Here is a 25,632-nt window from a genome sequence, read left to right as displayed (position 1 = left end):
CTTTAGATTTCACATGTGAAACAACAAAACACAGAAAGCAACCTTCAGCACATGTGTGCAAATTTACTAGGAAGTTTCCCCAGAGTTTGGAGGTGTAATTAACAAATAAAAATTGTACATATTTATGCTGTACCTACATACATTGGGAAGAATTTAAATCAGCTAGGGAATCTTTTAAACATAGGAAAGCAAGAGTCTGAATATTCAAGGGGTTCCTGAGAAGTCACCTTGGCCTCTTGTCTCTCATGGGTGTCAGAAGATACAACCTACCAAAGGGAGATGGGACAGAATAATAACTCACTCCTATAGGTCATAACTTTCACCATCATGAAAGTCTCTATGAGCCTCTCAGGTGGCAGAAAGCTAAACTTAGTTTTCTCCTCTTGCTATTCAGAGGACAGAAAGTCTCTGGACTGGGTCAGAGCCTGCCAGATCTTTATGACTTTGAATTCTGCTGAATCATGTTGCTTTAATACTGGGGAAAGAACAATTTTTCCTAACAGAACACCTAGTCCAGTGTTCCCACATGGGTCCATTACCTTAGAAGGTTTTGATTCATTCCAGAACAGGAATCCATTCTTAGATCTTGACCCAGGGCATGTATAAAGAGGTTCACTGTATTGCTCCAAGACTGGGAATTGATTAGTGGCTCTATCACTAATGGAATGGGGGGGGGGAAAAACAAATATGCTGGATTTAGCATATTGAATACTAGGCAGCCAGAGAAGGCAAAGGACAAGATGCAAACAGTGTAACATAGTTAGGTTTCCAAGCCAATATGGAGTCAGGAAAGTAGATAACAGTGTGGAATTTTAATGGGGAACCATTTGCATAACTATGCATATGAAACAAAACTGTATGAACTCACATCTTTAAAGGCAAATATTGAACATAATGCAGGCGTGGGAATTAGGGAAGAGGAGGAAACAAAATAAAAAAAGAAAAGAAAAGGTGTCTTGCACTGACTGAGGAAGACAAATGTCTTTTCTTTCTTGCGATTGTTTCTAACACATTTATAAGATGATTTCTTTGTTGTTTTGTGTGTCCCTTCCCCACAGTATAACCCCTGCTTTCACTATATTTGATGTCGGTATAATTTGTGGAGGGGAAGGGAAAAAACAAATCGTTTAAATAGGGATTCAGGTGGACCCATTGCAACAAAGAGATGTACAAGATGTTATGTTGAAAAATGAACTTTACAACTTTGGCCGGGGTGCGAGATGGGGGGGAAGCTGGGAAGGGATGGGAAGGGGATACAAAGGAGGATGCAACAATGCTTGATAAGAAATGTACTCATTACCATGATCATGTAATTGTATCCCCTCTGTACGGTATTTTCACAATTAAAAAAATTGTTTTATGGTAAAAAAAAAAAAAGAATTGAGGAGTATGACTTCTATGATTTAAATATCCCCCTCTCAACTTAATCTCCCAATTCATATGGTATTTCAAATGGGGTCTTGGAAAATAACTAGATAAGGTTGGATATGCCCCCATGGTGGGACTGGTGGCTTTGTGAAACGAGGATGGGGCAGCTGAGCTGGTGCATACTGCTTTGTAACCATGTGATGACCTCCCCCATGTTAAGGTGTAGAAGATGGTGGACAGCCATGGTACCAATGCTCTTCCACTTCTCAGGTTCCAGAACCATGAGCCAGAGACCCTCACATCCTTTATTCTGACTATGGTTATCCACTTATAGCAACATCAGAAGAAACAAATGAACACAATCATTAACTAGAATTTCTGTGTCTAATCTTCAAATAAGAAAAAAAAATAGGGCAGGGAAGGTGGCTCAGTGGTAGAGTGCTTGCCTTGAATGCATGAGGCCCTGGGTTCAATTCCTCAGCACCACATAAACAGAAAAGGCCAGAAATGGCACTGTGGCTCAAGTGGTACAGTGCTAGCCCTGAGCTGAAGAGCTGAGGGACAGCGCCAAGTCCCAGAGTGCAAGCCCCACAACCATCATCTCCATCAGAAAGAATGACATTGCCCCATTTGTTAGGAAATGGAAAAACTTGGAAAAAATTATATTAAGTGAAGTAGGCCAGGCCCAAAGAAACACAGGTCCCATGGTTTCCCTTATTTGCAATATCTAGTATATGTATGAGTCAAGTGGAAAAGGTCAGATAATGTGATGTTAGGAAAATGAACCCTTAGATATGTATTTTAATGTTTTCGTTTCTTTCATGCATGTGTTTCTAACGCATTTATAAGATTATCTCTTTGTTGCTTTGTATGTCCCTCCCCCACAGTATAACCCCTGCTTTCACTATATTTGATGTCAGTATAACTTGTGGAGGAGATGGGGAAAAACAAGTCGTTTAAGGATTCAGGTGGACCTGTTGCAACAATGAGAAGTACAAATTGTCATGTCAAAACGAGCTTTACAATGGCGGTGGGGGGGGGGAGGGGGAAGGATTGGGTGGGGGGGAGGGGGGAGGCTGGAAAGGGATGTGAAGGGTAAACAAAGGAGGAGGCTGCAATGCTTGGTAAGAAATGTATGCATTATCCTGCCCATGTAATTGTAACCCCTCTGTACAGTATGTTCACAAATAAAATAAAATAAAATAAAAAGAAAAGAAAAAGATTGGGAGCATTAAAAAGAAAGCATTTTAATGATTTAGAGGTTCAGCCAACTTAGGCCTGGTGATAGTCCAACATTATTAGAGCCATGGAATTCTACTCCTTCCCATGTTCTCATCCACAGATTTTCCCTTAACAACTCTTGTTCAGTTCCTTTCACTCCCTTTCACTCCCCTCTGCTCTCTTCCCTCTCTCCCCCTTTCTGATTTTTGTTGAAACAGTGTTTCACTGTGCAGCCCAGGCTGACCTTGAAGGCAATCCTCCTGCCTCAGCCGTCTCAATAATCCCATTCTTAGCTCTTAGCAAATCTATTTTTTACTTCTTTAATAATTTTCAGGAAGCACTAAGAATATTGAAGAGAATGGCACAGAATTGTTTTACTCTGTAATTTATATGGTTGCCTTCCTTTGGTTCATGTCTTGTTTTTAGAATATGCTGAATACAGAGGTTCAACTTCATTTGTTTTGCTTACCGTTTACTAACTATTCACTATGGGGGAAAATATTGTGCCCAGCAATCTCAGTGAAATTGGTTCTCATTTTCTAGAAGAGTAAAGCACAGAGAGGTTGTGGATCTTTCCCCATGATAAATGCAATATGTCATGAGTGTATCTCTGTGATGAGGACCTTCATCAATCATCCAAAAGATACATGTCTCATATTGGGATGCTATAAAATATGTCGGTTGGCATCCAAGCAGAATTCCTTATTGATCACCTGTAATGTCTCATAAATTTTGCTTTTGGGATTTGAGAACATATTTGGATTCCAAGAACTTAGTACTCCTTCCATGGGCCACATAAAGGTAGCTCCTAATTCATCTTGAGTCTCCAGGGATCTCTGTTACAAAGATGTGCTCTGGAAACAGGGGACACCAGAGCAAATCTCTGGCCAGTTACTTTGTGTCCATTATTCTTGTTTACAGTGCATTCAAGTCTGTGGATGTGCAACTGTGTGATTAATTGGCTTTTACACAGGAATTATCTGTCCATAAATCATTCCCTTGTATTTTAGACAATATCTATAAATAACTGAAGAGCACCTGTACATTAACCTAGTTTAAAAAAAAACACATAACACCACCATGTATCTAAATGTCTCAAGTAAAAATAGCCAGTGAGAAGCAATGTCAGCGAAGGGTGAATTTGCAACTTCCTCCAAGTGAAATTACATTGCTTCTCCATAGCATTGCTTTGTAGGATACCAAGTGCGCCACACAAGCATCTTCACTCACTTTTCTAATGTTAAATCTTTCCTGATGCACACATTACCTGCCTTTAATTGAAAATTCAAGAGAGCAACCTCTTTATGAGAAAATCAATTAAGTTGGGCTGAACACAACTCGGAGATCCTATCCGAAGGAACAAGCCAGGCATGGTGGTGCATGTCAGTAATCCAAGATATTGGGAAAACCACAGCTTAATGCTGGCATTAGCAGAGGGTACAAGAACCTATCTGAAAAATAACTAAAGCAAAAAGGACTCACGTGGTAGAACAGCTGTTTGTTGTGAGTTCAAAATCACTATGAAAACAAATATATCAACTCAGATACAAAGTTTGGTGATAATCTAATTTAGCACTCTGCAAAAGAATGTGGCTTAGACTTCTTAATTCAACTCCCATAGTTTTGGTCAATGGATTTTCTCCCTCATTTTTTGTTGTTGCCTTTACTTCTCTCTTTCCCTTCTTCTTGCTTTGTTTTGCTGTTTGGTTACCACACTCACAAATACATATGCAGCAAAACATATTGTCCTTGACTTTTAACATCACAGCTTTCCTGCAATAGTTGCATTCTTCCAGAAAAAAATTACTGTAGCTTGTCTATCAGCATCCAATTAGGAGATCTGTCTGTCTGTCTGTCTGTCTACCTACCTGTCTTCTGTCCACCTTAAAAACTCTCAATTCAAGAAAAGACTGTTAAGCCTTCATCTTGAAGATAAGCATGCACTTAAAAATTACAAAAGTTTTCAAGCTGAGGACTCAGTATCCCCCCCTGACTAGCACAATTCATTCTATTTAGCCAATGTCATAGTGATGAAAAACTGAATGCTGCCAATGGCTATGCCAATAAAATCAACAGAAACATTGTAGGATCACTGACCTTTGGCATCTGAGCATGTATAATAAAAATATTTCAGTTCCTCTGTACCAATAGGATTTTCATTTTGTTTCCCCCCATGTCACTTCAGGGGTCAATTCCAGACCCCCTAGGAGATACATAGGACCAGGAATTTCTATAGGTAAGACTACTGGCATGCCTAGGTGCCATACCTGAGGATACTCACCTTTAAAAGGTGTGGGAATGTGCTGTAAATCCCATTCTCTGCTTCATACGTCTTACTTCTTCTAGTGGTCAACCCCTTCCCAAGAGAGTACAGAGAAGTTATACAGAAAAGCTCCACCAGTAGATTTCATGACAGTCTTCTATTACCTCTGAAATTGTTTACAAATTTCCCCAGTCTTTTTCAGACTTCCTCTGAGTCTCCTAATCCCAACCTCTCAGTTGATCACTAGCAGAAAAGTCCACATCCTGACTGTACTCATTCCGGGAGGATCAGGGTGGGAAAGTTTTCCCCTCCCCTTCACCAAGGTGGCAATGAGTCAAATGACGTAATTCTACTACCTAAGAGCAAAAAGCCACAAGCCTCATTGACCTCATGCCACTGAATTTCTGCAGACAATCAGAGATGACCATCATCCAAGCTGTTTTGTCACTGAGTACACACAGACAGGCTCCCATCACCCACGCCTCTCAATGTTTGTAAGTTTTACAAATGTTATTAAATTACTCACGCGATACGATGCTAGTCTTTGAAACAAAACTGGAGACATTTTGTAGCTAAACAATTTTATTGGCTTTTATTTTGTGAAATAAAAAACACGAAAACAAACCACCATAGTTAAAGGCCATAATCAGCATCAACCAAATGAACCAGCCACTTGGTTACAGTAGCTGATAACAACACTAGTGGATATTATTGCTTATACCCCACGTTCATTTATATGTCCACTGTATTTTGGCAAGATTACAATCAAATGGAAGCTTTGGTTGTATAAATTCAACTATGACTACTCATTGAAAACTCAACCTCTATCATGATAGATGCCAATTCTCCTTGAGTATTGACATATATCCTCTATTCTGTTTCCTCCTTCCATTAATGATTTACATTCTTATTGAAAAAAGTTTAGGTGGATGCATTTGTCACCATCTCTTTCCCACTGTTCCCTCCCCTTGCCACGAGAAAGTGATACATTTGTGGCCTTCTCTAAACCCTCCTATCTGGTATGTTTCCAGCGCCAGGAATAAACGTCCACCTGTAATACAGACAGATCTTCAAATGCATATGGCATTTGAAGTGGTGTCTTTTTCATCTTTTGGAAAGTTAGAAAACAAAAAACAAACAAAACAAAAATAGCCCTTAGCATCAGTAAGTTGACCTTCTTCCAACAGAATGAGACCCAGTGACAACCCACAATATCCTGTGGCAGGTATGGGGGGTTCTGCCCTTTACAATGCTTTGTGTGTGTGTGTGTGTGTGTGTGTGTGTGTGTGTGTGTGTGTGTGTGTGTGTGTGTGTGTGTGTGTGTGTGTGTGTGTGTGTGTGTGGTGTTGTGTTTCCTGTAACATCTTAATGTTCAGAGAAGCAATGATCTAAACTGCCTCTTGAAACCTCACCCACTCTCTACTCTACTTTCTATTTTAACACTGAAAATTCAGAAGGACAAAGGGTCAGTACTAACTCACAATAGCACCATTTCCTAGGCTCTTGGTATTAGATTTCTTTCTGGGTTGGAGAAGGCAGGGACCCAGCCTCTAGCTTTGTGCTTTCATAGGCCCTGCTGTATTTCAGCAGGAGTGGGTGGTCTGCCGTGGCCTCTTTCTGCAGTGACATGAATTTTTCCCTGGAAAGAGTTAAAATATGCATCTTTGTAACGTTGACTGCAGGTCAGAGACTTGAGGAAGCCTGTTTCTGGTGGTGAGAGGTGATCAGCCTGTAGGATGGTGGGACAAGTTTGGGGACCTTGTCCCTTGCTCATCTCAGTTCAAGTCAATGTAAAGTCTGCATGCAGAAGCATGGCAGGACCAAGGAACATCGAGAGCTACAAACCTAACACAGCAATCCAGATACCAATGCTTTAGCTCTAGCATTTCTTATGTAGTCAGGCCCACCAGTGAGTTTGCCCTGGATAATGCTGGGATTTAATAAGCCCTTCTAATGATTATAAAGATTATCTTGAATCTAGACATGTTAAACAACAGAATATTTGCTATCACTATATTTTACATGGCACATAGAACCATATAATTACTAGCACTTACACAGCAAATATTGTAAATACACATTCTTTGAGTAGAGTTGGTAATTATACTGATGTTATCCAGCAGCACAAAGATTAAGCACTTTCAGCTTGCGCTCTCGGGGATTTCAATCCAACCCTTTACATCACAAAAAAAAGGATAACCTTCTAATTATGTAATGATGCTTAGCCTTGTGGGCAACTTCATGGTCAATTTGTGGCCTGTAAAATAAAGTAATACATAGTATTTTCATTTCAACAAAATACAAGAGACCATATAAAAATAGTTTCCAATTTGGAATCTGAAACATGAAAGCTGGATTTTTTTTTTTTGTATAAAAAGAAACAAAATAACGGACTAAAGTTTATTAAGCCTCCCTAACAGAAAAATATACCTATCAGTTTAAGGAATGCAGTGAGAGTCAGTTTCCCTTTTTTTTTTTTTTTTTGTTTTGTCCAGGCTCATTGATGGTGAGCTTGTGCTTTGATCCTAAGGAAGAGAAATGCACAAAAGTGGAGGAAGGTCAGTGCCTGAAACCTGAACTACAGTCATATCTCTAATCAGAAGACTAATTTTACAGTAGTGCTTTTAAAAGTGGAGTATCACATTTACTGGGTGTCTTCTCTCTTCCTCTTCAGGCCACTGCTGGAGATGAATTCCAGAAGCACCACTTTCGTCTTGAGTGATGTTTATTCAATGCGATATCTTCCTTCTCCCGCTCCCTTTTCACGCGCTGGTAGTGGTCTTCCTCCTTCAGGTACCACACTGGGGGCCAGCGGTGCCGTTCGAAGTACTCCTGGTTTTCTGGCAAGAGAAAGAGACTGATGGTCATTTCTGTCCATCACTACCTGTTCTATGCGGGAGGCCTCAGATTCTATGTCAGTCACACTGTCTCATGTGGTGTGGGACAACTAGAGTCACTTGCAGACTGTGACGCTCAAGTTTGTTGAGAGGTAGAATTTCTTGCCTGTAAGTCATGTAGCCAGGCAGCAGAGACTCAGAACTCAGAGAGTCTAAACTTGCTCCTGGGCAAAATCTCTGCATGCAGGGATTCTCCACAAGTTGTCTGCTCAGCAGGCTCCTCCTTCTGCCTCTCCCCCACACCCAGGGCCACCAGGAGGGAGGGGGTAGATGCATCTGTCAGGGAGGAGGAGAATGGGACAAATGGGGATTACAACACACGGTCTCACCTGCGGATTTAGATTTGATTTCTTTGCGGAACTTGGAGCACACACTGTTGTAGTTGGTGCAGATGTGGTGCAAACACCAGGCAGCCAATTGGTTAGCATTGTGAAACTGTAGAAAAGGGATCAAAGGAGTTAATACCTTTTCTTCTCTCTTTTTTTTCCCCTTCTGATTCTGGGGCCTGAACTCAGGGCCCAGGTGCTGCTGTCTGTTTGCTTTTTTTGTTTTGCTCAAGGCTGCTACTCTGCCAATTGAGTCATACTTATGGCTTTTCGGTGGCTAATTGGAAATAACAGTCTCACAGACTTTCCTTCCCAGGCAGTCTTCTCAGATCTCAGCCACATGAGTAACTAAGATTACTGGTGTGAGACACTGGTGCCTATCTACATTTTTTTTTTAAACTGAGACTTAAACCATTGTAGGAGTGAAGGGAAATAGTTATAGAACCCATTCATTAAATCTCTTTTGTCTTCGCAGTTTAACACTGGCCATAACAATCAAGGGTAGTACCTGGCATGACCTCCTTTACCCCTCCTCCCTCAGGATAACCCAAAATTATCATTGCATCTCATCGGGAGATTAACGGACACTGCACCCTCCCACCCTTCCCTGCCACCTGGCCTGCTAGTGATATGCCACCGGGTGCCCTCTGGAAGACACCAGCCAGTAACAGAAAGCAGCGATGTCATCTCTGTTTAAGGAAGCTTGGGCAATGGAATACTTTGGGTCACATGTCAGAGCTCAACTTGCTGGGGCCAAAGATGAGAAAGAGGAGACTGCAGAACACATGACTGTTCTATACCTGTCCTTTGGTTACATAAGAAGAGCTGGCTTAGGGGCAAGCTGGAAGGCATCCAAACACTCCACCCATTCTTTCTTGGCAGACAGAGGCTCAGAGACATGGTAGTTGAGGTTACTGTGACCAAAAAAAGACCCAGTGCCCCCCCCCACCCCGATGCGAGCCAACACCCCCTTCATCTTGTAAGATCTGGCAGGATGTGTCTTATGCCCTTCTCAGACGTTTCTTAGGCCAGATGAAATCTTGGACCCTCCTATGTGGTTCCCCTGTGGCTGGCATCTCTCCTGTGAAAAGCTAGCAAAGCCTGATGCTTCCGAAGCCCACTCAAGGGAGTTGAAAGGTCACAGCTCTGACATCTGGGCTAGTTTAAGGCCGATACTTCCAATTCTTTCTGGGAAGGCTGGACCAGAGCTTCCCCACTCTTTCTTAACGCAGTGAATCCATATTGTTCAAACCAACCTTCACAGTAGTATTTATACCACAGAGATTGGAAAATACAACAGGTCAGGTTCCCATATCATCCTCAGTGAACTATTAAGAGCACATCCCTGAGTACTGGCTAACTAATGAGTGAGGACGTGAGAGACTACATCCGAGCTCTTCCTGTGAAGGCTTGTCAGGGCTTAAGCAAGTAATCACACTGCCTTCCAGGGTGTGGGTGTGGCGGGGGCAGTGTGGGAGGCTGGGACAGATGGGAACACAGAGTAAACAAACACTACTTCAAATCATCACCCCAAGTGAACTGGTACTATTTGCAATTGTGACTCAGTTCCCTTTTCTTTATGATGACGGATTCGTATTGGGCAATGTCCAAGTCAAATTGTGTGTATGTGTGGGGGTGCTTCAAAAACTCCCTATTTTCTTCTCTTCATACTTTACTGAGGCAAACTTTCAACATTTGTTTAGATCTTTAGTCTCAGATATGGTAGATAATGCCCCCACATTTCAGATCGTAGATGGAAAATCTAGATTATTGGCAGGGGCTTGCTGATTCTACTGCAATAGGGTATCTGTCAGCTTTTACTGCAGTCTTTAGCAGACTGGTTTTCATATTGGGTTGGGGAAAAAGTAACAAATATTTATTGAATGTTGGGTCAGAGTGAATAAGCTGCTCCAAGTCCTCTTTCACCTTTTTCCCCTTTGAATCTGAGCCATCTCCTATGGCCACAGTTGGATGGCCTGCCTGACACCTGCTGCATTGCCACTTTCTTCACCCTGGAATAATCTGCATTGCCACTTTCTTCACCATGGAATAATCTACTACCCCTTGAGAATTAATGGTTTAAATTGCCTAAGAGTTAACCAAAGCCCTACTACAGAGAAAGAACCAAGAAAGCCAAACTCAAAAGCACAAAAAAGACTGCAGAATTTATCCTCCTTTCTCACCGTTCCTCTGTCATACCAAGGATGAGATCCTTTTGCAGGTGAACCTTGGACTATGAGAGGCTCTGCTCTTCAGGGCTCTTTCTTGAACATTCTTTCCCTTTTGTTTGTACAAATGTTCTGCAAGGTCTCAGCGGTTGTGACTCAGTATCCTCATTTCTTATGGGTAGACACCAAGGCAGAGCTTAGCTTTGTGCCTTGACCAAGTTACTTGATAAAAGATGAGCTGGAGCTAGGAGCTTCTTTAGAAGACCATGTTTATGTCTTGGATTTATGGATGTTGGTATGTACAAAAACTAATATGGAAAATATAGAAGAGCTCCAGCAAAATGTCCATTAATATAGGAGGAGTACATTTCTGGGCTTTCATGGAATTCTAGAAATTGTCTGTTCTTGGCCAAATACATGTTCAAGAAGGAAGAGAGACACCACCTCCTTCTGTTTTACTCCAGTGGTTTTCCTGTGCTTATAGTCAGCTCCTTAGGGAACAATGGGACTGGTGTGGGTGTGGGGGTCCTTGTGTTTTCAAAGGAAGCCCAGCAGGGCAAATGGTGCCTGAAATGTAAAACTCTCAGATCTTCTCAGTACACACAGGGGGCCTCTGTGACTCAGTGGTGACATCTTTATTTAGACAGATGCAACGATGGAATGTTTTATCAGCATTAAATGAACTAGTTGAACACACTTCAGAGGTAAAGGGAAAACTGCTACAAACCTGGGCTAGTTCCAAGTAAGAGAGCACTTCGCCATCGATGCCCAAACCGCTCACTGCGGCCTTGGTCAGCTCTTGAACGGCATGCTGTTCTGGGAAGAGAAGGACAGGGGGCAGTTAAATAGCACTCCACAGGCTAGGACTCTTACCCAAGGGGCTGGTCTGCAACGTCTTAAGAGAAAGACCATATGGAACACGGACTGCTAAGGGCAGGTGCATATACTGAATGTAGACTAGATTCTGATGGGGAGGGGGGCTTTTTGTATGCTACTGCACCATCATCTTTGGGAACTCTTATCTGGGCTTCTGAAGTAGTCCATTTTCCCCAGATCTGCACTGCCCTTGGGCCAAAGAAGACTACTTCAGATAATCAATGGTGGATGAAATTAAAGTTCAACTCCTCAGTGACACCAGGCACATTAATTACTCAAAAGTCCATATGTCTTCTACACTGGGTGATGCAGGTATAGAACTTTTATAACCATGCAAGACAGTTCTGCTGGACAGTGTGGCTCCAGACTGTCCAGCAGCTTCCAGGAATTCTCTAGACATGTTCATGTTCAACAGTTTTGGTATTTATCTCTACTCGGTGAATTAGATAGGTGAATGTATACATCTCAGTGAGTTAGATAGGTGAATGTATACCTCTGTATCAGCAGTGCCAGAGGCATGGCATATTGTTCAACCTCTTAGGCTACACAGGTGGGAGAGAGTTTCAATTAGATGTTACAAAAATCCAGTTGGGATAACTAGGATTGCTGCTTGGGAATCTGTGTCCAACTGTTGTAAGCTGAATGCAGAATTGTGGTTCTAAGGTTGAGATGTTTCTTGCCTGTGTCGGGGGTTGTCTCCTGCTTCTGGGATTGGCATGTATGTATCGACTCTTGATCCTGCATTTCTTTCTTGCCAGTCCTGGGGCTTGAACTCAGGACCTGAGCACTGTCCCTGAGCTTTTTTTTGCTCAAGGTTAGCACTCTACTACTTGAGCCAGAGTGCCACTTCTGGCTTTTTCATGCATGCTGAGCAAGCACTCTACCACTATGCCACATTCCTAGCCCAGTCTTGCATTTCTTGTTCCTCGATGCTGATGTCATCTCTAGCATAGGGCTTGTTCTAATCTAATATTAACATGTTCCTCATTTTAGTGCACTTCACTGGATTGCACTTTGGAGATAATGGGAAGACTTTGTCAAGTAAGTCTGTTTGTGCCATTTTTCAATTTATGTCTTAGTTACACATGTTGGTACTTCTTGGAGTATTTCAAACACTTTCATCATTATATTACATCTGTTCTGGTGTAATTAACATAATTGCTTTCAGGCACCAGAGACTGGACCCATGGAAGATGGTGAACTTTCATAGATACTTGTTGCATGTGTTCTAATTGCTCCACTGATGAGCTTATTTCTCTAAGTTTCTCTTCTTTCCTTACACCTCTTTATGACATATAGCACTGAAATTAGGCTAATTAATAAGCCTTGTGGATTATAAGTCATATATCTCTCACTGTCAGTGAAAAGCTAGAAATGATTGCTATTTAATGGGAAAGCTATGTAAAAAGCTAGGGCAGATCTAAAGCTAGGCTTCTTCTATTACAGAGTTTAAGTTATGATTGTGAAAGAGAAGTTCTTGAGAGAAATAAAAAGTGCCACTCCAGTGAGCAGCACACAAATGTTAAGAAAGAGAAATAGCTGCTTTGGAGAAAGTTTTAGTGGCCTGAAATGATAATCAAACCAAGCACAATATTTCCTTAAGCCAAAGGCTATTCTAAAGCAAGACTCAACACCCTTAAAAAGGTGGAAGCCAGCAGAGGTGGGTTCCTAAGGTTTAAGAAAACAGATATCTCCATAAAACAGATAAATGCTGGTAAAGAAGCTGCAGCAAGTTATCCAAAATATCTAGACAATACCCTTAGTGAATTGAAGGTAGCTACACACCACAGATTTCCAATGGAGACAAAGAGCCTGAAATGATGGGATACCATTGAGTACTTCCATAGCTAGAGAGAAGTCTGTGCTTGGCTCTAAAGCGTCAATAGACAAGAAGACTCTCTTGTTAAAAGGGCTAATGTAGCTGGTAACTTTTAAGTTGAAGTCAGTACTCACTTTCTACTTGGAAAACTATTGGACCCTTAAGATCTACACTATTTGCTCTGCCTGTGCACTATGAACAGAATAGTAAAGTCTGGGTGACAGCATATCCATTTGCAACACAGCTTCCTGAGTATTTTAAGCCCACTCTTGAGATATCAGAGAAAAGCTTCCTTTAAAAAATATATGTGCTTATTTGCAATGCACCTGGCCATCTAAGACATCTAACAAAGACATACGATTTTATAATGTTCATTTTCATGCCCAACAAAACATTCATTCTGCAGTCATGGACCGAGGGATAATTTTACCTTTCAAATCTTATGATTTAAGAAATCTATGTAAGTAAGGCTATAGTTGTTGCAGGAAGTGATTCCTCTGATGGATCTGAGCAAAAGAAATTGAAACTTTCTGGAAAGCATTCACTCTTGTGAGTCATGGGGAGAGGCCAAAATAACCTTAAAGGCATTTGGAAGTCCTCCATGAGGACTTCCAGATGTCAGTGGGGGAAGCAAGACGTGGTGGAAATTGCAAGATAGATAGAATGAGGAGTGGGAGAACTGTCTAAGAGGACTAGAGCCTGAATTGCTTCCATCTTGGGATGCAACATTAACATATAATGTGTTGCTGCTTACTGATGAGCTAAGAAAGCAGTTGGTCCAGTCAGAAATTACTCTTGGATAAAACGCTGGGAACACTGGTGCAATGACATCATATCTGAATATTACATAAACTAAGTGTTAAAAAGGAGGCAGGGATTGGAGATATGGGCTTCAGATTTTTTGTTTTTGTTTTTGAAAAAAACAAGCTACAAGCAATCTTTTGTGAAAGGAAGGATCAATGTATGCGGCAAACTTCAGTGCCAACTTTTAAGAAATTGGCATGGCCACCGTAAACTTGGCACCACTGCCTTGCCTTGATCCGCCAGCAGTCATAAGGGAGACTCTCCGTTAGCAAAAAGATTACAACTAGTTGAGTGCTCACACAATTGTTCAGCATTTTAAAAGAGCAATCTTTATTTTATAATTGAGGTATGTACTTTTATAGAAGATACAATACACTGTCATGCTTAAGATTACAATATTATAGTGCAGATGTCACTTCAATATTTCCCATGAAACCAGAAAAAGTTCACAATTGACTTTAATGTGATATTTGCCTTTCCTTTCCTTTTTTCTTTCTTTCTTTCTTTCTTTCTTTCTTTCTTTCTTTCTTTCTTTCTTTCTTTCTTTCTTTCTTTCTTTCTTTCTTTCTCCTTCCTTCTTTTTTTCTTTCTTTCTTTCTTTCTTTCTTCTTTCTTTCTTTCTTTCTTTCTTTCTTTCTTTCTTTCTTTCTTTCTTTCTTTCTTTCTTTCTTCCTTCCTTCCTTCCTTTCTTCCTTCCTTTCTTCCTTTCTTTCTTTCTTCCTTTCTTTCTCTTTCTTTGGCCAGTCTTGAGGCTTAAACTCAGGGTCTGGGCACTGTCTCTGAGCTTCTTTGGTTCATGGCTAGCACTCTACCACTTAAGCCACAGCACTATTTCTGGACTTTTCTGTTTATGTGGTACTAAGGAATCGAACCCAGGGCTTAATGCATGCTAGGCAAGCTCTCTATCACTAAGCCACATTTCCAGCCCCAATAATTTTTTAGAATCCAGAGTACTGATTGCTACTTTCCTTCCTTTTCTTTGTCAATTGTGGGACTTGAACTCTGGACCTGGGCACTGTCTCTCAGCTCTTCAGCTCAAGATTAGCGCTCTACAACTTGAGCCACAGTGCCACTTCCAGTGATATTTGCTTTATTGCAAACTGAATGCTTTAGTTTTTTTTTTCTTTTCTGTCAGTTGTGGGGCCTGAACTCTGGTCCTGGGTGCTGTCCTTCAGCTCTTCAGCTCAAGGCTAGAGCTCCACCACTTGAGCCACTTCTGGCTTTTTCTGTTTATGTGGCGCTAAGGAATTGAACCCAGGGCCTCATGCATGCAAGGCAAGCACTCTACCACTGAGCCACTTTCCCAACCCTGAATGCTCTAGTTTTACACAACAGTTATTGTTTATGCAATACCTTGGAGGTAAGTTTGTATTGTTCAAATCAAGCCTACTTCTTGCTCTGGCTCTATGTACTTCTTAGTCTTATGTCTTCATCTGATTAGTCTGTATGGAAGCTAAAATGCTATGGTTCCTTTGCTATAACCCTCCTCAGCTGGACTGAAAACCATTTGAAACTCACTTTCCCAAAAAAGTCATCAGGGTTCTTTAATTTTAAGTAACTGCATCATCATTTGACGTTCATTTTACACTAGCTTCTAAAACGTTTTCACTCCAGAGATTGAGGTTTAAATACCCCATAAACATGTTCTAAATACTGTGCAGGAGACTGTGCAGTCAAATAATATAAATGATTCAAGGAATTTTCTTGGAAAGCTGTTTATTAAATAATCATAATGGCAATAACATTTATAAAAGTAACAAAGAAACCTGGAGTTCACTCAAGAAGTTTCTTTGGGCCCATTATTATTATTATTTTTTTCATGGAGAACTCAATCCTATGTTATGATAGTTGTAATATTTAAGCAAAAAGTGGCACAAAACCATGACTGGTCACAAATCTTGTTTGACACACTTGTCAAAATTGCTTTTGGTTATTTCGAATTACCCTCAAAGGACAAACACTTGTAAAATCTGTGGATAGTTAGGTGGGCTGGAACTCATACTTGGGGAAAATCTTCTAGAGTTAGTGTTTAAAACTTTGAGTAGTTTAAGTCATTTAGATCTAGTGTTCAGGTATATTGATTAAAAACACCTAAAGAAATACAATAGTGATGCCTCAAATTTTTCTATTGAGGAAAAAGTAGGGTGAAGGACTTTGATTTCCAGTTGGTTAGTGAATAGTAGAAACCTGGAAGACAGGGGATTTCATTTTTATCTAAAATCTTGCCAGGCAATGAACTGTGCATGGGACGGGCTGGTCTGTACTATCCTTATTTCCATTTGCTCAGTTAGTCAGTTAGAATTTATGTAGGGAAACTAGGGAACAAGGCAGGAGCTGTCTTGCTCTGCGGTCATAGTTACTAGGATCAATCCAATATAGTGAAAAACACCCAGATTGCTCATTGACCCCACTGAGGGATGAAGAGTTTTTTTGAAAAGATATTTAAATGCCCACCTTCTATATAGACTTGCTTCTGCTTAACCAACTGAATATATTTGGAATCACAGATAAGACTTTTGAAGTTAAGCCAAATCTTCCTTTTTCTCCTCCCCCCCCCCTCCCGCCCCCAAATGAAGGCGACAGTGTCAGAACATTTTCTAAAACAGCTTTAAGCAAACCACTTACATTTAAAAAGGGGGAACCCTGAGATGCATGGCTCAGGTTAGCTAAAGACTAATGTCTTTGAATAGAAGGGTCAGGTCTGGAAGTGGGCAATCTGGCTCTGTTCTAACCTAAGGCGTCTCCTGGCTTAAATACCACGCCTATGCATACGTTTTGATGATACTGTTGACATGATACTTTTACTGAAAACTCCCCAGTCCACCAATGATTTCACAGGATATAGCATGTGCCTCCAGGAGGGGGGTCTTACGTTATTCCCTTTTATATTTACTTCACCAAACAGGGCCTGCTCCCAAGTAGGTGCTTATGAATGGTATGTTGGATTAGATTGTCTGATAGATTTGATCAGCTTATATCACCTATGTAAGACAGTGCCATTTGTGAGGGGAGGGGATGAAAACAAATTTTGCTTCCCTGGAAATCTTAGTTTTTGTTTATATGCTTTTTTCCCCCCCTCTGATAAATGTGACAGTGAGACACTGCACAACCCAAGCCATCAGCCTTACCTGCGAGTGCAACCAAGTGTGGCAGGCAAAATCTGTTTGCCAAGGCAATTAGTTCCAGTGGATCCAGATCCAAGGTGGGGGACAACTGCTTGGTATAGAGATAATCCAACACTGCTTGCATTGACATCTTGTTTATGTTCGGGAGATATACCTGAAATATTATAGGCAAAGCTGAACTCTGCTGGAGAAAGTTTTAGACTCTGCTGCTTATAAATATCCCAACACTGTGAAACCATGCTGGAAAGTCTCAGATGCCTGCTTTGAGACGGCACATAGAAGCCACACAATATTTATGGGTGTAAACACAACGGCTTGATTTGTAGATGACAATGGAGTGGCGCTGCCTGACAAAGCCTGATTTGGAATTTTTTAAATGGCTATCTGGATGTGTAAATCAGACAAATGGGTTGTAAATGTATGGTGACATTTGAGCCTTCCTTGCCAAGTACCCGAGAACTCTCTATTGTGGAGAAAGAAATCTCCTAGCAACATGACAGGTGTTGGGGGAGCTGCAATCCACTCTGTTGCCAACACAGGACGAAGCCTGGCTCTTTTAAGATGTCCAAATAGAGAAAGAACAACTGCTTCTGTAGCTACAGTGACTGGCTTGTTTTTGATGTCCTGTTTAGTAATATTAATATCATATACACATTCTGTTATTTTGTTTTCCCGCAACCACATGGACTCAGAACTTCTGGAACATGATTAGGTCTCTGTGAATTCATAGTATCCAAAGGACATCTGGGGTTGGGTCGGTTGGTTGGGATGGTTCACTGTTTCTTGTGGGATTCCTCAGGTCTTTTCCCTGAGTGTCTGGGGCACTGTTGACATAAAGGCAATGGTAGGGGCAGGGAATGCCTGGGAAATTCAGTTCTAGATGGGTGGGCCTGGGTCATTTTGGGTGTACATTCTTTACTTTCCCTAATTAACCCTGTGAGACAGGCCTTGTGGTGCTGCAGAATAGTACCACTTGGCCTTTCTGTTGGAATGTGGATGACGACAAAAGTGAACCTTACTAGAAGACCTTCTCTACACCAGCCACTGTGCTGAGCTTTCCATATATCTCATTTGGTCCTTGTAACCACACTAGAGGAAGGCTATTTTGATTTCACAGAAAAGGAAATTGAAGTTCAGGAACAGTATGTCATATTTCAAAGGTCACAGAGCCAGGAAGTAGTGACTGGGATTTAAGCTCAGGAAATAAAATTCTGGTGTCTGTTCTGAGTTGCTGTGTAGTACCAGAAGTCCTTACTGGCAATGGTTTGGGTTATAGAACAATGAAGTATTGTTTCAGGAATGGTTTTTAACATTGAGACCCTTCCCCTCCCCTCTTCCTGTTTCCCCCTTCCCCCTCCCCCCTTCCCTCTTCCCTCTTCCCTCTTTTTCTCCCTGCTTTCCTTCCTCCAGTTTCTGGGTTTTGAAAGTTATCTGAATTTTTAGGATTGTTTGCTAAGAGTGTTTCCTAATTCATCCCTCAAAGAAAAAATAAATTCCCATTAGAAATACAAATGTGAAAATGGATATCTTAAGTGAAAAAGAAGTTATTTCTGGCAACAGGATTCCAGTGAGTGGTCCCGCTCTAATACTGCCGGTGTCCTCAATGTTCTGATGTTTGTCACTACCCAAGAGCCGCTGTTTCCCTTTTTCTTTCATAACAGTTTTTGAAAGGATGCTTCTGTTAGGCAAATAGTCGGGTACCATCAACAGTAACCATCACAGGAGAAGAATGGAAATGTCAACAGCGACTAGCATTCTTTGGGTACAACTGGCTGATGGAGTTTCATGCACAATTTTGTTACTTGGTCCTATGGGTTTCTCTTGAATCTTCATGTACATACCAACCCTCGCTGCAGGTCTACGAAGTGTATGACCTAGTCCTTATGAAGCAGGGATGTTGGAGCTGGCTGGTGCCATCTTGGCCAAGTAGTGGATAGGGAATTGAGTTTAACTGGTACCATCTTGTTTTCATGGTGGAAGAAGGGTAAGTCCCACCTCCCAGGTGAATTCCAAGAGGCAGGGGCAGACACTTGGACAATAGGTGACTGGGCCTGTCAGTCCTGTGCTTTGAACTCGAGAGACACTGGAGTTTCCTGTGACCCTGCTCCCTGACCTTGACTCTATTTACGCCCTGAACAGCTCAGGGTTGGGATGCCATGTGCTAAGTCTCCTTTATCTCCTGGCTTTCCTTTGGTCAACATGGCATCCCATTTCAGCTCTCCATTGGAGTTGATCTGATTTGTTGGTATTGTTTTTCTGCTCTTTCTTTCCTCTCCTGCTCTCATGGCTCAGTTTTTTTTTGGACAGTGTTAAGTGTATTTCCAGGGCTGCAGGTGACAAGAATCCATTTGCAGTCACCAGCTTTCTAATAAAGACTCCCAATTTGACCTCTCAAAATGTGGCTTCTGTTTTCTCTCGCTGTGCATCATTTCAGGATGGCACACTAACCAGGTGGCCACCTCTAGGAAGGTAAAAAAAAAAACCCCACACAAACACAAAATAAAAACATGTGTACGTTCACATTTGTTGCCAAGTTTTTGTTTTGGTCACCTCGAATGCGCAGTTTAATCTGGAGAAGATTACAGTCCATTCTGTGAAGGGATAAAGGGGATTAGTATTCATGAGGTCAGTGCTGACAGTGTCTCTTTGTGCCTGGGTTCCTGACCTTGATCAACTTTGCTCTGCCCAGTTAACAGCAGGCTCTCCGCTGAACCATCAGCAGAGCCATTTCAGTATGCTGGAACATGACCAGGAGCTAGCTTCCCAGATCTTTGTCTCTGACAACTGCAGTCAATAAAATGGCAATTGGAGGAGGTTTTTACTAATCAGTGGTTACCACAAAATTTCCTCGGAAGTAAAAGGAAAGGAATATAATCTCCATCCACCATGACTGGTGGCAGGTACCCATTTACTTAAGGCTTAGAAGTGCTTGACAAGAACTGACTTGCACACTGCGTGGTATTACTGGGTCTTCCAGATGGAGATTGGAGCTCGGAAAGGTTAAGTCAGTTATCCGAGGCCATCAACTTGTAAGTGAAGGAGTTGTTATTTAAGTTCCGTAATGCTTAAGTAGTTACCCTCGCAGAGCCGGACCATCTAATAAAAGCCCTCAATACCGTTGACCACACGCAAGCCTCAGCGTAGTTACAAGTGAGAAGCTCCTGATTTATAGAGCTTGTCAGACACCAGAATTTGTCATTGGGATAATTCTAACATTCCTCCTCTAAAACAGCAGACAGCCTTGTGCTGGGAGCTGGTTTTAGGAGAAGCTCAAGTTTGTTCTGGAAGCAGGAGGGTGCCCTAGTGACCTTCTCCACCCCAGCCATCCCAGGCTTGTGATTCTAGGATTGGTTCCCCACTTAGGGATGCAAATGCAGGGTCCCAGGTCACAATGGGACAGCTCAGATTTCCCATAAGCACCCCTTTTGAAAAGTTAGCTATTGTTTTCTGTATTTCTTTTGAAAGTTCAGAGAGATGCTGAGATAAGCAGAACAAGCTTCTTAGGACAATAAACTTGATGGGGTGTCCCCATGCTTTTTTATTTTTTTATTTTTTAAAGAGGTTAAAAAATAGTTGCAAAACTCAACAAAAGTCCTTGTTGTCTCCTAGACTAAAGTTAGAAGTGCCTGAATACAATTGTTTTCCAACAGAGTTTGGGAAAAGATAAGGGCAGTGTTTCCGAGATACTGCTTGCTCTGTTCTAAGAGCACAAGTTCTTTTGGAACTTCTGTGGCCAAAGAACGCTTTACTTTTGTGAACTGGAAAATCATCATTGTCTCTTGTGTTCTGGACTTTTTTTTTTTGGTCAGTCGCAGGCCTTGAACTCTGGGCCTGGACGCTGTCCCTCAGCTCTTCAGCTCAAGGCTAGCGCTCTACCACTTGAGCTACAGCACCACTTCTGGTGGTTTATTGGAAATAAGAGTTTCACGGTGTTTCCTTCCCAGGCTGGCTTTGAACTGTGATTCTCAGATTTCAGCCTCCTGAGTAACTAGGATTACAGGCATGAGCCACCGGCGCCCGGCTCTGGATTTTTTTTTTTTTTTTTTTTTTTTTGCACTAGGGATTGGTCTCAGGGCCTCACACTTTCAAGTACTTTACTACTTGAGTCATACCTTTGGTTCTTTTTGAGTTTTTATTTTGTCTGTTTTCTAGGCAGGGTTTTGAGCATTTGCCTAGGCCTTCCTCAGACTGAGATGCTTCTACATCTGTTTCCTGAGTAGTCAGTATTAAAGGGAAGTGTTACCATGCCCAGGTCATACATAATTTTGGTATCATATTGTGACCTTTTGTGAACAGTATAGCTGACCAGGCCTCATGGTTGACAAAATATGTAAATATGAAAAGATAAGTTGCATGTCAAGCACACATGTGCTCAATAGAATGACCAAGAAGAATATGTAGCTCCTTAAGCTACAGAATTATCCAAAGGAGATCTGCAACTCAAACATGGCTCGAGGAGCTATTTCACAGAAGTAGTTGAGAAATGAGATCAGCTGGATAAACACTTTTCCTAAGCAGACACATACATTAGTCAGGTTGCCACTAGTCATTTAATAAGACACCTACCTCACTTTTGGCACTTTCCACAAAGGATCCCCCAAACATGGCCGCCATCCACTCACAGCTACAGATCAGCAGTGGCTTGTGGGCACTGATGGCTCCATCATCCAAGGTAAATGTCACGTCTGCCAAAGAATCAACGAATGAGCCAGCTTTGCTGATAGTTCAAGCCATGATTTCTGCTCTACCCACATCCACTAACCTCTGTCACTTTTCTGTATCTACTCACTGATGGTATCAGCCTCCACTTTTGGCACAGCCATCTCTCACATTAAGAAACAGACATTTCAAATGCATTACAACCAAAATTCTCTGAACCAAAATGTCACAGAGTAGGAAATACTTCATACATGAAGAACAGCGGACCAGAAGTGTTTTGGGATTTTGAATTTGTTCAGACTTTGTTTTATCTGCATATACATAATGACATCCTATTGATATAAAATGTTTAAATATAAAATTCACTTATGTGTCAGAGTAATGTAGCCCAAAGGCAATTAATTAGTTAGCCATTTAATTAATTTCATTGTACTAGGCTGGAAATCAGGGCCTTGTCCTTGATAAGCAAGCACTCTACCACATAGAGTACCATGGACTCAGCCTCTGAAGGTAATTTTAGGCATTATTTTTTATGTATCTACATTTGACTGTGACCTATCAAATGAAGACAGATGGAGAACTTTCCACTCTTTGCCTCTGGGAAGTTCTGGCCTTTGGTACATTTCTGATTTTGAATTTTCAGACTAGGGATATTCAGTCTATACAAGGATAGTTTATTTATCCATTAGTAACATTTTGCAATGTTTGATTCTAGGTGTATGTGTGTAGAGTTTTTAAGAGATAATATGACACTTCTAAGTACTTTATTATAAACTTTCTAAAAATAAGAATATTATCTAACATAATATAAATATGTGGACATATAATTATTTCACCTAAGAAAACTGAACATAATTCCTTAATGTTATTCACTAGCTAGCTCAAATTCAAATTTCCCTAATCATCTTTGAAGTTTATTTCATTTTGTGTGTGTGTGTGTGCCAGTCCAGGGGCTTGAGTTCAGGGTTTGGGGGTTGTCCCTGAATTTATTTTACTCTACTTTCTAGCACTCTAACATTTGAGCCACAGTTCCAGTTCTGGCTATTTCTGAGTAGTGTATTGGAGGTAAGAGTCTCACAGACTTTCCTGTCTGGGCTAGATTCAAACCACAATCCCAAGAGCTCAGCCTCCTGAGTAGCAAGGATTATAAGCACGAGGCACTGGCACCTGGTGCTGATTTCACATGAAAAAAAATAGTACTGAGTTTCTAATCCCACATGAGTTTTTCTCTGCATCAAGGAGAGGATGATATATCCAACTAATTTAGTGAAAGTACACTGCTTAATTTCCTATAGGTTTGTACTATGTTCATTTGATTAACTTTCAAGACTGCTTCTATACCTCAATAGGAAATACTTTTAGTAAATATTACTCATAAGCTTTAAAATTAATGAAGAGATTTAGTAAGTAACCACTTACTAAATGTACCATGATGGGGATTGAATGATAAAGACAAAAATAGAAGTGTCCACATAAATAGAAGTCAGGAAGTTAATTTTTTGCAATGGCATTCACAATCACCCACACCCAGAGGACAAGTTTAGAACAAAAATACAGCATGTGATTAAGACTGTACTGTCTCACAAGCCAGAATCAGTCACTCTGACTCTCTGTAGTCTACCAGTGTGCCTAAGCAGATGCAGAAGAGCATGTGTGTGGTACATGCCATAGTTATCAAAGACAAAGGGCATAGAAACTATGGAGGAGCTGGGTCTAAGAGTGGAGAACAGGAGAGAGGTTGAAATGCACAAGGTACTCTTCATGGGAATAGAAGGCCAGGACTTCAGTAGCCTGAGGTCACTCTTGAAGAGCCAAAGGAGAAGAGAGCTGGTCATGAATGGACCCTGGAAGGGAGTTTTAAGGATCAAACAGATTGGGGATGGGCTCAGGGACATCTGATCTATCCCGAGGAACAGCCATTGCGATTTTAGGGAACAGATTTCTGCAGCCACAAAAGCTTGGGTTCAACTTATTGCCTGTGTTACCATGCAGACATTAATCTCTTTGTATCTCAGCTTCTCCATATGCAAGATGGAGAGAGTGGCCTGAAGTAGGATGAAAATTAGATAAGATGGCATCTATGGCTTAGAAAGTTACATGGGGTGGGGGGAAGGGCATTCCTAAGTGTTACCAGCAATATCCTTTCCTCTGCTCATTTTGGCAGTGTTTGATAAAACACCCTTGGAAGGCTAGATGGCTCCCCCACAGGCCCTGCTCACCTGAGAAGGTCCCCTTGCTGAGACATTCTTTTATCCGGTTGGCTTTCCGGACATGAAAGGCTTTCGTAATCTCCTGGTTCATAAAGGCTTCCTTGTTCATGATGTTTTCCACCATCATCCTCAAGTCAAACATCTCTAGTACCTCTGCGATCTGGGCTAGCCCCACCAAATCCTTTTCCTTTTCATCCAGTTGCCCTGTATATAAAAACTGGAGCAAGGTCCGGAAAGGGCCTGACTGTACAGACGAGTCCATCCGGACTATTGTCATGGTGCCCACACGTTTGGAGATGGGATTGACTTGCATTTCCTTGTGTATGCTGATGAACCCTTTACTCCAGCCTGACAAATTCTGCATCTCAGCAACTGTGCCTTCTGCTTCCAGTCCCAAACTGTCTGGCAAGTCCTTGCTGGAGAAGGTCCCTTCATCAGCCTGCGGTGTCCTTGGGGGGCCCTCCTGTCCTTCCTCATCTGGGTCAAGACTCAGCATCTGTTCCTGGAAATCCTTACTTTGCCTCTCTTGCTCACAGACTCCCTCACCCCAATTTGGGGATTCTTCACGTTCCATTAAAAAAAGATCGTAAAACTTGGAAGAAGAGGTAGCAAGGTAAATTCGATGCGCAAAGATGTGCTCCTGATCCTGAAGAATGAACAGGACATCGGCACACAGAGGATTGTCCAGTAAACAGGCGGCTTCATTCATCCCTGTGGAAGGACAGTCTGGAATTCTGATGACCGGTGGAGGGGCCTTTGGAGGTAGGAAAGGTGCCTGAAGTAAGGGCTTCTGGACTTTCTTTAAGTGGGATTTCCAGAACTGAAGGTGCCGGCGTGAAATTAGCGCTGCACGGATTGCGTTGTCAAACACATCCTTGATTCCAAATTGGTCAAATACACTTGTCTCATAGTATGGGATACCAAGTTCCTTGGCAACCTCTCGGCCTTTTTCTGGGGGCAAAATATCCCCTCTCTTTATGGGCCTGAAACAAAATATTTAGAAAATTATAATTGGCCTTATTTTAGAAGAGAAAAATAACTAGCCAGTACCTATCCAAACACCTAATTAAATTATGCATTTAAAGTCTTATTTAGACTTTAATAAGGCTCTTGAAGACGCTATTGTATTACTATAAGCAATTAAAAAACCCATTGTGAATTACAGGTCTTCCAAATATAAATTTATAACCACAGGTGAAAAATGCTTTCAGTATTAACCACAGGAAGTTAAGTATAATCCTTTTATTGGCTATTTGTTCTTCAGTAGTTTATCTAATGTCTTTGCGCTTTGGTTTTCCCATTTGTAAAACAGGTACAATAATAGTGAGTAGCTATACTTTAAAGAACTACTGAAAGATTTAAGTGAGAAAAAATACCTTGCCTAGTTACTTGATCCACTGTGCTCCAATAATGATATCATCATTAATACTACCTTTACCATCATCTCCATCATTATCATCATGATCATGATCATGATCATCATCTTAGATTTAAACTACACCTTTTAACTTTAAAATCTCACATTTACATATTTTATTTGAGTTTCTATATGTTATTTTCATTCTATACTTTGCAGAAACAGGCAGGAAGTTAGAAGGGTTTGCTTAGAATCACATTTACAAATTATTGTAGATCTTTACTAAGCAATTGAGTGTAGATTTTCCTATACTTGATAAATGATCTATATCCAATAGCTTATTAGGTTTTCTCTAGGGGGTTCATGAATTGGCTTTCATATTTTTCATCTTATTCTCTTCTTCTACTTCCTTCATTAGGTTTTCATCATCTTTTGGTTAGAGTCGTGAAATTTTGCTCAAGAATACTTATTACTGCAAGAAATGTCCTTAAATAGCACAAGTATATAATGGCAATTCTGAATTAATTTCTTTTGATTTC

At 41.2% G+C, this 25,632-nt stretch overlaps 1 protein-coding gene across 12 annotated transcripts in view; it reads right to left on the bottom strand.

The window, feature by feature from the left end:
* Positions 1–6,115: 6,115 nt before the first annotated feature.
* The window catches only part of Rhobtb1 (Rho related BTB domain containing 1), a 129,086-nt gene continuing 109,569 nt past the window's right edge, over positions 6,116–25,632 (bottom strand). For all 12 annotated transcript variants that reach the window (XM_070021033.1, XM_070021036.1, XM_070021035.1 and 9 more), the window contains 6 exons: positions 23,746–24,719; positions 21,434–21,552; positions 16,871–17,021; positions 10,971–11,059; positions 8,079–8,184; positions 6,116–7,692 (listed from right to left, as the gene is read on the bottom strand). In XM_070021033.1, coding sequence (XP_069877134.1) covers positions 7,523–7,692; positions 8,079–8,184; positions 10,971–11,059; positions 16,871–17,021; positions 21,434–21,552; positions 23,746–24,719 — 1,609 coding nt within the window. In that variant the 3' untranslated portion in view covers positions 6,116–7,522. The remainder of the gene's footprint in view (positions 7,693–8,078; positions 8,185–10,970; positions 11,060–16,870; positions 17,022–21,433; positions 21,553–23,745; positions 24,720–25,632) is intronic.

Source organism: Dipodomys merriami, unplaced genomic scaffold, assembly GCF_024711535.1.
Source record: "Dipodomys merriami isolate MVZ:Mamm:240054 unplaced genomic scaffold, mDipMer1.0.p SCAF_14, whole genome shotgun sequence".
NCBI classification, from domain to species: domain Eukaryota; kingdom Metazoa; phylum Chordata; class Mammalia; order Rodentia; family Heteromyidae; genus Dipodomys; species Dipodomys merriami.
Note: the sequence above shows the minus strand (reverse complement) of the source record. Positions and strands in the feature narration are given on the sequence as shown.